The sequence below is a fragment of the Haplochromis burtoni genome, unplaced genomic scaffold, assembly GCF_018398535.1.
Source record: "Haplochromis burtoni strain Fernald_Lab_line unplaced genomic scaffold, NCSU_Asbu1 Contig_72, whole genome shotgun sequence".
NCBI classification, from domain to species: Eukaryota; Metazoa; Chordata; class Actinopteri; order Cichliformes; family Cichlidae; genus Haplochromis; species Haplochromis burtoni.
The window spans coordinates 652,777-665,565 of NW_024582433.1; the positions used below are offsets into that span (position 1 = coordinate 652,777).

General features: G+C 42.3%; 1 protein-coding gene across 4 annotated transcripts in view; it reads left to right on the forward strand.

Moving 5' to 3' along the window:
* abl1 (c-abl oncogene 1, non-receptor tyrosine kinase) overlaps nt 1–12,634 on the forward strand; it is a 33,032-nt gene extending 20,398 nt beyond the window's left edge. For all 4 annotated transcript variants that reach the window (XM_005941537.3, XM_014339809.2, XM_014339810.2 and 1 more), the window contains 10 exons: nt 2,532–2,696; nt 3,991–4,286; nt 6,214–6,486; nt 6,716–6,800; nt 7,065–7,242; nt 7,833–8,017; nt 8,171–8,323; nt 8,413–8,502; nt 8,666–8,791; nt 9,312–12,634. In XM_005941537.3, the coding sequence (XP_005941599.1) occupies nt 2,532–2,696; nt 3,991–4,286; nt 6,214–6,486; nt 6,716–6,800; nt 7,065–7,242; nt 7,833–8,017; nt 8,171–8,323; nt 8,413–8,502; nt 8,666–8,791; nt 9,312–10,948 (3,188 nt within the window). In that variant the 3' untranslated portion in view covers nt 10,949–12,634. The remainder of the gene's footprint in view (nt 1–2,531; nt 2,697–3,990; nt 4,287–6,213; nt 6,487–6,715; nt 6,801–7,064; nt 7,243–7,832; nt 8,018–8,170; nt 8,324–8,412; nt 8,503–8,665; nt 8,792–9,311) is intronic.
* Nucleotides 12,635–12,789: the final 155 nt, after the last annotated feature.

The window sequence follows — 12,789 nt, forward strand, 5'->3', positions numbered from 1 at the left end:
ACACACTGTATGACCAGCCCAAACTGTATGCAGCCCCCCGCCCCATTTGAGCCGGTTTCCTATCTTGCTCGATCTCTGGTCTTATCTGTTTGAATTTGGGTTGTTTTTGTTGCTAAAATTAAGCTTGGTGCTTATGAATGAATGGCTGGCTGTGCTTTTGAAGGTTTACACCTTGGACAAAAGGACAGGAGAAATATAGAAATGTAGGTATGAGCCAGATCTATCCTGTGTGTCATCAGCAGCTCAGCCATCAGGTCCTTTAGCTACAAAAAAAAAAAAAAAAGCAGCACATTTAGTTATGATAGTCTCACTGTGAGTAGGCTGGTGAGCCTAGCTTGCCAGAAGAGTTGGTGTGAAAGGATTTCATTAGCCTCCAAATACATTGATGCCTGGAACTTGTCAACAATGTCATGTGACAAGTTGTGGGCCTGTTTACTTTGTATAGGGTTATATTAGTTTACTGCTGTATGTTAAATCTTTGAAATACTTTAGGTTGTGAGGAATTTGGAAGTCATATCATCTCCGACTGTGACTAGAAAGTCCATTACACAATGGCCCTTTAAGCTCATGTTGAAATGAACACATTTGTTGCTGCTGTTATTGAATAACAGCCACTGCTTTTTCCACAAACTGTTATCTTTGCAATATGGTTATTCACCCATCCAAGTATTAATGCATTAAATCAAATTGTGTTATCAATCCTCAAAACGTTGGTGTGAGTTGCCAGTTTTGGAGATATCCACTTTAAAAATGTATTCAGTATAGGGAAACTAGGGTAATATCTTTTTACACTCATCACGAGGCAGTTACAAAAAATGGAGTAGAAACTGTTTTCTTTGTACAAAACAAGCAAAAACCTGTGATTGGAGGTTTGTACTAGTGACAGCGTGACTGGACGAACCATTAATGGCACACCCCTTGGGGTACATGCTTGTTTTGGTTGGTGAATTTAGAGTGGATAAGAACATGCTCTTCTTTAATTGCAAATAGGCATTGTAATGATAAATGCATATGCAAATGCATAATTAGCTATATTTTATTGACTTTTGCCTTTAGGTTACATTATTGGCTTGAGGTAGAGCTATCTTGTTCTATGAACGAGCCCAACTTCCTCCTCTGAAGCTGTAAGTTGTCCTTAGTCCATTGTTAGTCTTGGAATAGGTTATTTATTTCTGTTACAGGATTTTCATAGATGCACTAATGGAAAATTGTCTAGTTTTTTTTCCCATTGGGTCAATTAATCACATGTGTTTAGCTGAGTCTTGATTTGTCTGTAGTTTTTCAGTTGGGTCAGAGGCACAACTGTTGAGCATAATTGCTAAATTACTAAATAAACACAGTTACAAGTCAGAATATTTTATCTGCTGTTACCAAATCAGATGTTTTCTTAATCATTCACCCTTTCAGTCAAACCATTTGGCTTTGTTTCTGAGAACGACTAGAACACACAAATGCTGCAGTTGCACAGCAACTAAGATATGTGTGGTGGTATGTGTTGTAATCCATGCAAGACTTTTACATAAAACAAAAGGAGCAGTGAGCACTAAGAGCACAGCAAGGAATGTGGTGATAACCAAAGGAAAGTGATGCAAGATGAATGTCAGCTGTTGTAAGGGAGAGAGAAAAGTGAGCACATGGGTAAGTTTTATAGCCTGTGATGCCCAGGTGACCCAGATCAGCTGACAGCGTTCCTGAGTCAAGAAGTTTCCTGCTGAGCTCGCAGATAAAATGGATGTAAAATGGCCTAAAGCCGTTAAATTATAAAATCTGCACTGCTGTGCTTTGCCGGTAAAACTTAATTTGTCACATACTAGTAGCTAGCCATTTGTTTTTTGGGAATGCTTGGAAGAATGAAATGCAAGATGGGTCCAAAACATGTGTGACAACAGCTGAGAAAACCGCACAGTCGAGCTCATTTTATAGGACAAACTGCGTTTAAATAGTTTCTCCTCTTTTTTTTTTCTTCTTGCTCTTCACTGTAAACAAAATCCTTCTTTTTTTTTCTGTGTATTATTTTATTTTGTCACATTTTGAATGTTATCAATCAGGTTTACTTCTTATGCTTTGTTATAATTTAAGACATATATAACAAAATTTTAAATTAAACTACTTTGAACTTATCTATTTTATATTTACAGACAAGATCAGTGGTGAAACATATTCTCATGGCCTAACTTGGGGGGAGGGTGATTGTCTAGGTATTTAGGAAAATTAAATCTAAACAGGGATAATCCAGGAAATGAAAAGTTGTAGAAGCTTGAGGTACAATTTAGATCACATGATTGGCCTCTTTACTCTTGATTTCATGGTGGGATCACAACTGCTGAAGCAAAACATGGGCTGAAAGTGATATAAAAAAGTATAAAATGACAGATGGAGAGGTTAGTGTTCTGAATTATCCAACTTGTGTGTGAAAATGCTTCACAGGGTCAGTGTTGTGGTGTCTCTTCCGGACTTCATAATTAATATTTTTGCTCATATTGAAGTTTCATACTTGTATTCTGACAGGCTTGTTGTTGTTGTTCTTCCAGAAGCTCTCCAGAAGCCAGAAATTGAGGGTCAGGGTCTGACAGAAGCAGCCCGCTGGAACTCCAAAGAGAACCTTTTGGCTGGACCCAGTGAGAATGACCCCAACCTGTTTGTTGCCCTCTATGATTTTGTGGCCAGTGGTGACAACACTTTAAGCATTACTAAAGGTAAGAGGGTGGGGGCAATGAATGAAGGATTTATAAAAATACTTATATATAAGTTTTGTTTTGTTTTGTTTTTTTTTGGGGGGGGGTTCCATTTAGCAAATAGTAATAATTACAAAGCAGTATTTGTGAAGGTAGAAAGAAAAGGATTTCATACAAAAGTTTGCTAGTGGAAATGAACCAGGCAAGCTAAGCACCTTATTAAACTCCAGGTCACAAGGGCACTACAAGGAAGGAAATAATCCTGACCATTACCCAATTTTTGTAAGAGTAACTCTAGTTTAGAATGAGTCAGATCAGTTTCTGAAAAAGGCTTGGTTGAGTTTGTAATCTAAACCAACACACATCTATTAAATTTGAGTGGGATGTAACTTACAAAATGATCTCTACTGGAGATTGCTGAAGTCTATACGATTCTTACCATTGCTGGGAATCCACTTATTAGTGTCCCGTCTCCTTCCCGTTCTGCCTTCGCTCCCATCTGACTCTCACTTCCTGACAATGGCCTCACACTTGGGTCGTTTTCCACTGAAGCGATTGTAAAACAATGCTGCAGACACAGACAAACAGAGGAAGGAAGAATGGATCTTAAGCACAGGAATAAACAAGAAAATGTCCTCTACAGTGCTGCCTTCCAGCTTGTTATAATGGTGCAAAGATTAGGTCTGTTTACTTTGGCTGTTTATTGCCAAATAACAAAGATTACACAATTATTTAATTTAAAAGCAAAATTAGGCCACCATCATTATTTAATTGTGTATGGGTTTTTTTTATGTCTTTTATGTTGTGTATATGAATAGTTTATTCTCAAAATGTTTTCATATTATGGTGTCTTCAGGATAAGTTGCATTTTATTTGGATAGCACCTTTCAAGATAAACATCACAAAGTGCTTCACAACTAAATGCCAGGTCATGAGAACAAAAGTTAACCAAACCCAAGTCTTAAAAGATGAGTTTTTAGCTGGTTTTTGAAAGAGATTAGCAAATCCACAGATCTCAGGGTCACAGGGAGAGTCTGGGGGCCACTTTTGCAAAAGCTCTGTCTATGAATGTAAAAGTCAAATAAAGCTCTAAAAGCCAAAATCAGAATCTTAAATTGGACTCTGAGGTTAATAGAGAGTCAGTGTAAGTGAATTGGCAACAGTGTGATCGGAGTACTTAGAAGACTCAACCAGAAGTCTTGTAGGGGTGTTCCAAACAACTTTGAGACATTCCGAGGAGTTTTTGCAACTATTGAATAATTAATTACAATATTCCAGACATGATATAATAATGTTGACTTTCTATGTTGACTAGGGGAGAAGCTGCGTGTGCTGGGTTACAATCATAACGGCGAGTGGTGTGAAGCACAGACCAAGAATGGCCAAGGTTGGGTGCCGTCCAACTACATCACCCCAGTCAACAGCCTGGAGAAGCACAGCTGGTACCATGGACCCGTGTCACGGAACGCGGCAGAGTACCTGCTCAGCTCGGGCATCAACGGGAGCTTTCTGGTCCGTGAAAGCGAAAGCAGCCCCGGTCAGAGGTCCATTTCTCTGCGGTATGAGGGGAGAGTGTACCATTACAGGATTAACACTGCGTCTGATGGCAAGGTGGGTATCAGCGGAGAGAAAGAGTCACACGATAAGAAAGTATTTATGTTTTTGTCTTTTTTTGTTTTTTTTAAATGGGTTCTTTACAAGCACTTTTCCAACTTACTCCATGTCTCTAAGTGGTTGTTTTCTCACATGCTTTCACAATAGTTGGTACTTGGATGGTTCATCTGTATCTGACTGGCCAGCACGTCTTGGTAATCAGGTAGTGCTAACAGTGTGTTCATGATAGTTTTTAAATGTGTGTTCTTGCAACACATTCAAAACTCTAGCTCAGTGTTTTTAAGTTTTTAATTAATTAACGACACACACACACACACACCAGCAAGCCACAATAGGCCAATCCCTGTGTGATGTCATTTAATTTAGTAAGTGTATTTTTATAGTGTGCTGCGTTCTTGCCAAAAATATCTATAGGAAGTAATCGTTTAACTTACTTGCACATATTGTTCATATTGTTGTCTCCTTGAGTATCACAGCATTACCAACTCACATACACTCACTCTAATACGCACTAAATGCTGCCTTCCTGTCTTGCCTTACGGGCACTGTACAAGTCAAATTAAATCAAATATTTTTAATGGCATATTTAAAATCACACAAAATACAATTGTATAATTTAATACCATTTCCACCGTCATTCCGGCCGAAGAATGATGGAAAACCAGTGGGGACAAGAAGGCCTATTATTTATATTGGCTAGCAGTGGCAACAGTGCTGCAGGTATAATTGCACCAGCACAAAGAAAGGATTTGAATTTGATTTGAAACAACCTCCTGCTTGCACAATCCACTGTCACACTAGTCTTACTCTTAAGTTTTAAATGTGGAGTGTCTCTAGAGGGGAAAAAAAGATGAAAGAGATTTGTTTTAATTCGTGCTTGATTTAATTTTATTCAAGACTAAAGACCTACAAGTTTTACATGTTTCTGTACTTCTAATTGTAACATTTTGCTTAAATCCTTTGAAGTTGAGGCTGGCCAACAACTTAAAAGAGGTTTATTTTAAGAACTTTAAAAATGCAGACTACCAGTATTTAATGTTCATGGCAGATCCACGTAGGTGGCTGAATTTCTTGAGTGGGATTCCCCCCTCCTCCCCTTAAAGGCTATATCGGTCGAGAAGCCACTTTTGGCCGTGTCACCCTGCTGTTTGTGATGGAGCGAGGTGAACTAGGTTTAGGAACGCCAGCTATGAGAAGAATGCCTCTAACTGCCACTGTGCTTCTCATAATGACCAGCAGACGCGAGGCCTGGCCAGACACTGACGCCCATGCAAAGACATGCATTAGCACAGATGCAGCCAAGTATGCACACACATACAAAGAAGCGAATGGACAAACACAGACGCTCTCTCTCTCTCTCTCACACACACACACATACATACACTTGGTTCCCCATCGCATATTGTTTTCCATCCTCCCACTGAGCTACAAGTCAAGCGTCTGGTATGATAGAGTTCGCCAATAATTTGAAATTACCTCAGCACTCCCTGGAGCTGCAGGTTTTGTTTTAACACTGCTCTGAATAGAGAAAAAAAAAGAAAAAAGATTTTCATGTTGGTAAGCTCTTTTTTTCTTTCCCCTCCTAGATTTAGTAAATGGTCATGGTTTAAACCATTAAATCGTCTTGAGGTTTCTGCGGACTCTTCACCGCAGTCAAGGTTGTTCTCTTTCTTTCCTTTTTTCCTCCCTCCACAGGCCTTAGGCAAAGAGCCTATTCACAAGAATAAAAGAAGGCAGAAGTCACATTGTGGAACAAAAATCAGTTTTTGTTCTGAAAAGGCTAGAAAATCTGTCCACTTTGTTCTGTCCAGTATCCTTCCACCTGCCAAATACTGTACGAGCCTCTAATAGGCTAAGAAAATCTAATCTCTAATCTCTTGCATCCACTCAAATATAGAATCTCTCTTCCCCCACCCCCCTACAGCTTTACGTCTCATCTGACAGCCGTTTCAACACACTGGCCGAGCTGGTGCACCACCATTCCACCGTGGCCGACGGCCTCATCACGACACTGCACTACCCAGCGCCGAAGCGTAACAAGCCCACCATCTATGGAGTTTCTCCCAACTACGATAAGTGGGAGATGGAGCGCACTGACATTACCATGAAGCACAAACTAGGAGGGGGCCAGTATGGGGAAGTGTACGAAGGCGTTTGGAAGAAGTACAACCTCACCGTGGCTGTCAAGACGCTAAAGGTACGGAGACAGAGAAGATTAGCATCCACCTACTCATGTGGAAACATTTTGACAACTACTGGTGTTACATATTAACATTCCAAGCTATGGTTTTAATTTGGCTGAATAATGCTACCATCTGGTGTAGCACAGATGCAACTGCACCCAGCCATCCTTTGCTGTCCTCACTTTCTTTTTTCTTTCTTTCTTTCTTTCTTTCTTTCTTTCTTTCTTTCCATAAACTGTGTAGGAGGATACGATGGAGGTGGAGGAGTTTCTGAAGGAGGCTGCGGTTATGAAAGAGATCAAACACCCTAACCTGGTGCAGCTGTTAGGTATGTGACTAAAAACAACAATCATTGCTTTAATGTGGGGGTTTTACATAAACACTGTTTAAATGTAACACATGTACGCAAAATCTTCTGCTAGAAATGATGTATTTTGTTTTTAGTGGCTCCATAGTGTAGATGTGTACACGTGTTTGCCTAACAAGCCAGGAGGAGAGATGGTTCACTTTGGGGTTGCATCTGGAATAAAAACTGCACCCAAGAAAAGCTGTGAGATGATGATTTGTGTTGCGGGACTCGTGTTTTTGGCAGGCGTGTGCACACGGGAGCCCCCGTTCTACATCATCACAGAGTTCATGACCCACGGTAACCTGCTGGACTACCTGAGGGAGTGCAACAGAGAGGAGGTCAATGCTGTGGTGCTGCTACACATGGCCACACAGATCTCCTCTGCCATGGAATACCTGGAGAAAAAAAACTTTATACACAGGTGGGTTTGAAGGCCTAAAAAGCAAACTTGCTAACCTGTCCTGGGTTTATAAGACAGATGTTTTTTTTATTGTTTTTTTTTTTACCCATCTTCAGTTTTAAGCTGGAAGAGACAAAAAACACCTTTGACCTCATATCTCATTTTCTCTTATTTTTCTTTTTTTTCTCCCCTCTCCTTCCTGAGCAGTGCTCCTCTCACACTCTCATTGTATCACAGACAAGTCGATGTTGTAGCAAAGCTTGTTTGTTCTGGCACGTCCAGCCGTATCTTTTGGAAGCGATGATATGATTTATGACTTACATATTTGTGAAACTGGATTTTAAATTTTAAGCCTGACACGACTCAGCTTGCAATTGTAAATTTATTCTTTTTTTTCTTTTTTTCTTTTTTTTTTTTTTTTACCCCACAACTCATCTGTAGAAATATGGCACCTGAGAGTATTCTCTAACAAAACACACCGCTGTTCTGTTGTTTCTTTTCTTTTGGGTTCATATCAGCTTAATAAATTCTCATTTCTCATTTTCAAAGTCAGCATTTCTATACAGCTTCCCATTCATCACTTCCTCTCATAACTGCTTTTTCTTCTGTAGGGACTTGGCAGCTCGTAACTGTCTCGTTGGGGAGAACCACCTGGTGAAGGTTGCAGATTTTGGCCTGAGCAGGCTGATGATTGGAGATACCTACACGGCTCATGCCGGGGCCAAGTTCCCGATCAAGTGGACAGCTCCAGAGAGTCTGGCTTACAACAAGTTCTCGATTAAGTCTGATGTCTGGGGTGAGCTCCTGTCTTTTACTCTGCTGTTAAACAATGTGAAACAAATTTAATTTCCCTCATTCTAATTTGCACATATTCCTCACATGATCTCAATTCGTAGTCTTTAACTTTGTTCTTTTTTGATTTATTGTCTTGTTCAACTTGTTCCTGCAGCATTTGGTGTGCTCCTGTGGGAGATTGCCACATATGGCATGTCTCCTTACCCTGGCATCGACCTGTCCCAGGTCTATGAACTGTTAGAAAAAGACTATCGTATGGATCGACCAGAGGGCTGCCCCGAGAAGGTCTATGAGCTCATGATGGCCTGTGAGTACCACAACCCATCTTGTAAAAACATGATTAAAGGCACGCTTCTGTTTTGGAATAACTTTTTGTTTTCCCTTTCTTTTTGTCAGGTTGGAAGTGGAACCCTTCAGAACGTCCAACTTTTGCTGAAACCCACCAAGCCTTTGAGACCATGTTCCAGGAATCCAGCATCTCTGATGGTCAGTGTCCATTTCTTTTCTGTCTAAAAGCTCTTCAGTTTGGGGCAAACTGTTCTGATACTCCTCAGGCTTGAGTGTGTTACATAGATATCCTGATGTAAACACACTCAAGCCTGTTGTTTGTTGCTAATATGTCCAAACCTTCTTGTATTTGTGATTTCAGAGGTGGAAAAGGAGTTGGGAAAGAAAGGAAAGAAGACATTAGGCTCCATCCAGCAGGCTCCGGAGCTGCCCACCAAGACCAGACCTCGCAAGAGCAACATAGACAGCCGAGATACAGAGAGCCCAGGTGACATGAACTTAAAGAGTATGCCTGGTGCCTTTATTGCTAGTTGTTAAATATACCTTCACACTTTATTTACATTACCCTGAAATAAGTAGTGCAGTATTTGATGCTCACATTCATAATCTTAATAATCGGTAAGAATTAAAGACCACAAAACGTTCTGTGGGTAAAATGAAACAATGTCTCACCACCAATTTCCCTTTGAAGTAAAGACGGTCTGAGCTTTTGACAACCTGCAAGATCAAGTTCTTACTGAATTGTTTGGCTGTAACAACATAATAAGGATTGTTCCCACCAAAGCATTTTTTCTCCAGCTGTGAGGACTTAATTATACATGATCTGCTGTCCTGCCCTTCTCTTTGCCCTGACATTGCTCTAAATATGTTTGGCAGACACACTGGTGGAGCTTGCTTTTGTGCTTTCTTGAAAAAAATTTTTTTTTAGAAAAAAATACAAATAAAAATCTATAGTTGTTTGATTGCCTTTGCTGATAGTCCCCTGGTTCTTTTATGCTCTTCCACAGATCTGTTGGAATCGGAGGGGGCTGTGTCGTCACCCATGCTCCCCAGGAAAGAGCGCCCCCTCCTGGACAGCAACCTGAATGAGGACGATCGCTTGCTGCCCAAGGACAAGGACAAGACACGTGGCTTTCTCAGCCTCATCAAGAAAAAGAAAAAGAGTGCGCCAACTCCTCCCACACGCAGCTCCTCTTTTAAAGGAGACTGCCTCTCTGACAGGAGGTGCGTTACTCAAGATCCTCGAGACAGTGACATCTTTAACAACGGGGCATCATTGGGCATTAATGACGCCATACATGGCCTCCACAGTACGAATAATAATGGAGCAGCAGGTATAACTAATGGGGCTCCTACCTACCCAGTACCTTTTTGCCCTAGAAAGAAGTTACCTCTTGTAGTGACTAGCCCAGGTGGAAAGGGAGCAACAACTCCACCTAGTGAGGAGGAACCCTTTTCTAACTCTAGGTTTTTCTGGCCCATGCCCACTGGCTCAGATGGCACAGAATGTAAGTCTGTCACACTGCCGCGAGATCTGAGCCATCGCCGCTTCGACACAGGCACCGTCGGGGGCAAGCCAGCTCTGCCACGAAAGCAGCAGAAAGGAGAGAATGCGCCACGGATGGGCACCCTGACTCCCCCACCACGCCTGAATACATCTCCAGATATTTCATCCACCTTCTTAGGCAGAGATAATGATCTCAGTCCTGGTTCCAGTCCCAAGGCTTTGACACCTAAGGTGGTGAAGAGACCCAGTGTGTCAGGGCCAGAAAGCTCCAAGACCAGCGCTCTGCATGCCGAGCTTCTGAAGCCCAATGTGTTCCCTCCTATGGGAGCAGCTGGAGAAGAATGCAGGGCTCGCAGAAACAAGCACACGGAGTTCTCCTCCAGCAGGGATCGAGTAAAAATACAGAAACCCAAGCCAGCCCCACCTCCACCACCCACTAATGCAAAAACGGGCAAGGTCTCCCGCAGCCCCACTCAAGAGCTCCCCTCCCCGACTGCTTCAGAAATCAAAGCTAAGTGCCTCCCTTCCATCTCAGATCCCCACCACACAGCCACTCCCAGTGACCAAGCCCGCTTACCCCTGAGTGAGGCCTCCAAGAAGCTGCCCTTGGGCTCCACCTCTAAACCTCAACCGTTAAAGACCTCCACCTCTTCCACTTCAGTAACCAGCTCCCCCTCCAGCCAGAGCCTTGGAGGTTTGTCTTCTCCCCTCACCTCCCCCAACGATCCAAATTCACCTACTGCATTCACCCCTCTAGCGAAAACCCGATCCTCCCTCCGCAAGACTGCACCCCGCCAGGCCTCCGAGCGCACTCCAAACTCAGCCGTGACACGTGAAATGGTGCTGGAGGGCACTGAGCTGCTCCGCGCCGCCATTTCCCGCAACTCCGAGCAAACGGGTAGCCACAGCGCCGTGCTGGAGGCCGGCAAGAACCTGTCAAAGTACTGCGTGAGCTATGTTGACTCCATTCAGCAGATGAGGAACAAGTTTGCCTTTCGCGAGGCCATCAACAAGCTTGAGAGCAGCTTGCGAGAGCTTCAGATCTGCCCCAATGCCACGGGGGGCTCGAGTGCACAGCAGGACTTCAGCAAGCTGCTGTCCTCCGTCAAAGAGATCAGTGACATTGTTCAGAGGTAGCGCCTAGAATATGACGCTATCAGACATAAAAATGATAACATTTTATGTTACACTACCCCCCCCCCCTCCCCCCTCCATGCATGTGGGCCAACTGTTACCCAGGCCCAGCTCATGCTGGAGAGCAGCAGAGGTGGAGGTTCACACATACTCTAGTATGTTCTGAAACACTTAAGCATGTGGTTACTCCGGACTGAATCAAAGAAAGCTTTATGTAGATGCCATCAGACAGTCTGTAACATTGAAAAGCCTTAACTATGAATAAACACTGTCATTTGGCCTTCACATGAGGCGAGGGGCCAAATCTTTCATCAACGTAACCTTTCATGGTTGATTTTTCTTTTTGAAATGATCAAGTCTTATGTTTTTGGTTTCTTCCCTTTATCACTGACTCGAGTATTAAAAGAAAAGACCTGTGATAATTGTTTCCATCACTGTGTTTCATTTTTTTTAATCATTAATGCTGACAACAGTGAACAAAAACAAAAATGCTTAACCTCATCTTGTAGTTTGCCTTTGTAACACAAATGCCATTTTTAAATGTAAGCGTTAAGGAACTTCTCTTCTCACAGTGTTTGTAAGACTCTGTGTTTTGTCCCACATGCCCCTACATTTTCTTGTTTTTTTTAATGCCATCAATGTCTGGTTGTGTGCTGAGTGATGGAATTGTGTCAGTGTTTTTGTATGAATGCTCTTCTGCAGTATTTGCAACCACGTGCCATAATGTTATAATGGGAGCGAGCAAATGAGGCAGGATGAGCCTCTAGCCTTCACAGTTCTGCTTTTCTGCACACTTGGGTAACAATTAGTGCCTTAAACACTTACCGGCAGAGCTGTTCTTACTCTTGACACTTTACAAGTGCAGAAACATGCTTTTATCAAGTGGTTGAGAATGGCTGTTTTTAGGCGTGTTTCTTGGATTTCCATGTCTGCCATACCAAAAAAAACCAAAAACCTTTGTTTCCAGTCTATACTGGGAGAGGGACCAGGGTTCTCAGTGGATCTGTTGATTTGCATTGTCCTTAGACTGGACTTCTTTTTACTAAACAAGTTTGATTCAACTTTCACTACATGTCATAAAAGCCATCAGTAGCAGACTGGCCCCACAGCAGCACGCTGTCTGATCTGTTAGGAGGGGGTAACAGACTGAAACAGCGTTTCCGACTCTGACGGGCCTTCCTCGCATGTTCGAATGGTCCGAATGCTGTTTTGAGGCCTTTTCACCCCAGAGGAAAAAAAATCCTGGGGGAAACACTGGACTAAAATGTTTATGGAGCTATCACTTGCTGTGCTACAAAATGATGTGAGGAGGTGACCAATACGGACTGAAAGAACTCGTCAGATTTCACTTTCACCACGTTCTTTCCTCACTTGCATCTCTCGCACAGTGTCAGTATTTGTGTTGTCGTGTCATCCCCGTGTGCCCCATCTGACTGCGATGCCTGAGGACAAAAATCAACTGCTAGTTGCCTTGACTTCAACATGGTACTGTCAGTGTTGGCTTCTTTTAAAAAAAAAAAAAAAAAAGGACAAAACTTCCTGTACCAACCATACCACTACTCGAATTTTGTGTCCAAGCCTCCTCGCCAATTTTGTACACAAACTTTCACTTGTAAATGTCGCCCCCCCTTTCTCCCCTTGGTGCAATTTTCGTTGCAATAAAAAACAAAGCAGTTGTGCTACTTGAAATACATTGTGTACGGCTTATTTGGTCATTTTGGCTGTGAAGTGAAAGAAATGATCTTTCAGAAACCATTTGACTTTTCTCTCCCACCTAAAATGGTTAGAGTATGATAACATCTAGGTAGAGCTTTTTCTTGTCACTGCAAAATTTCAGTGTCATG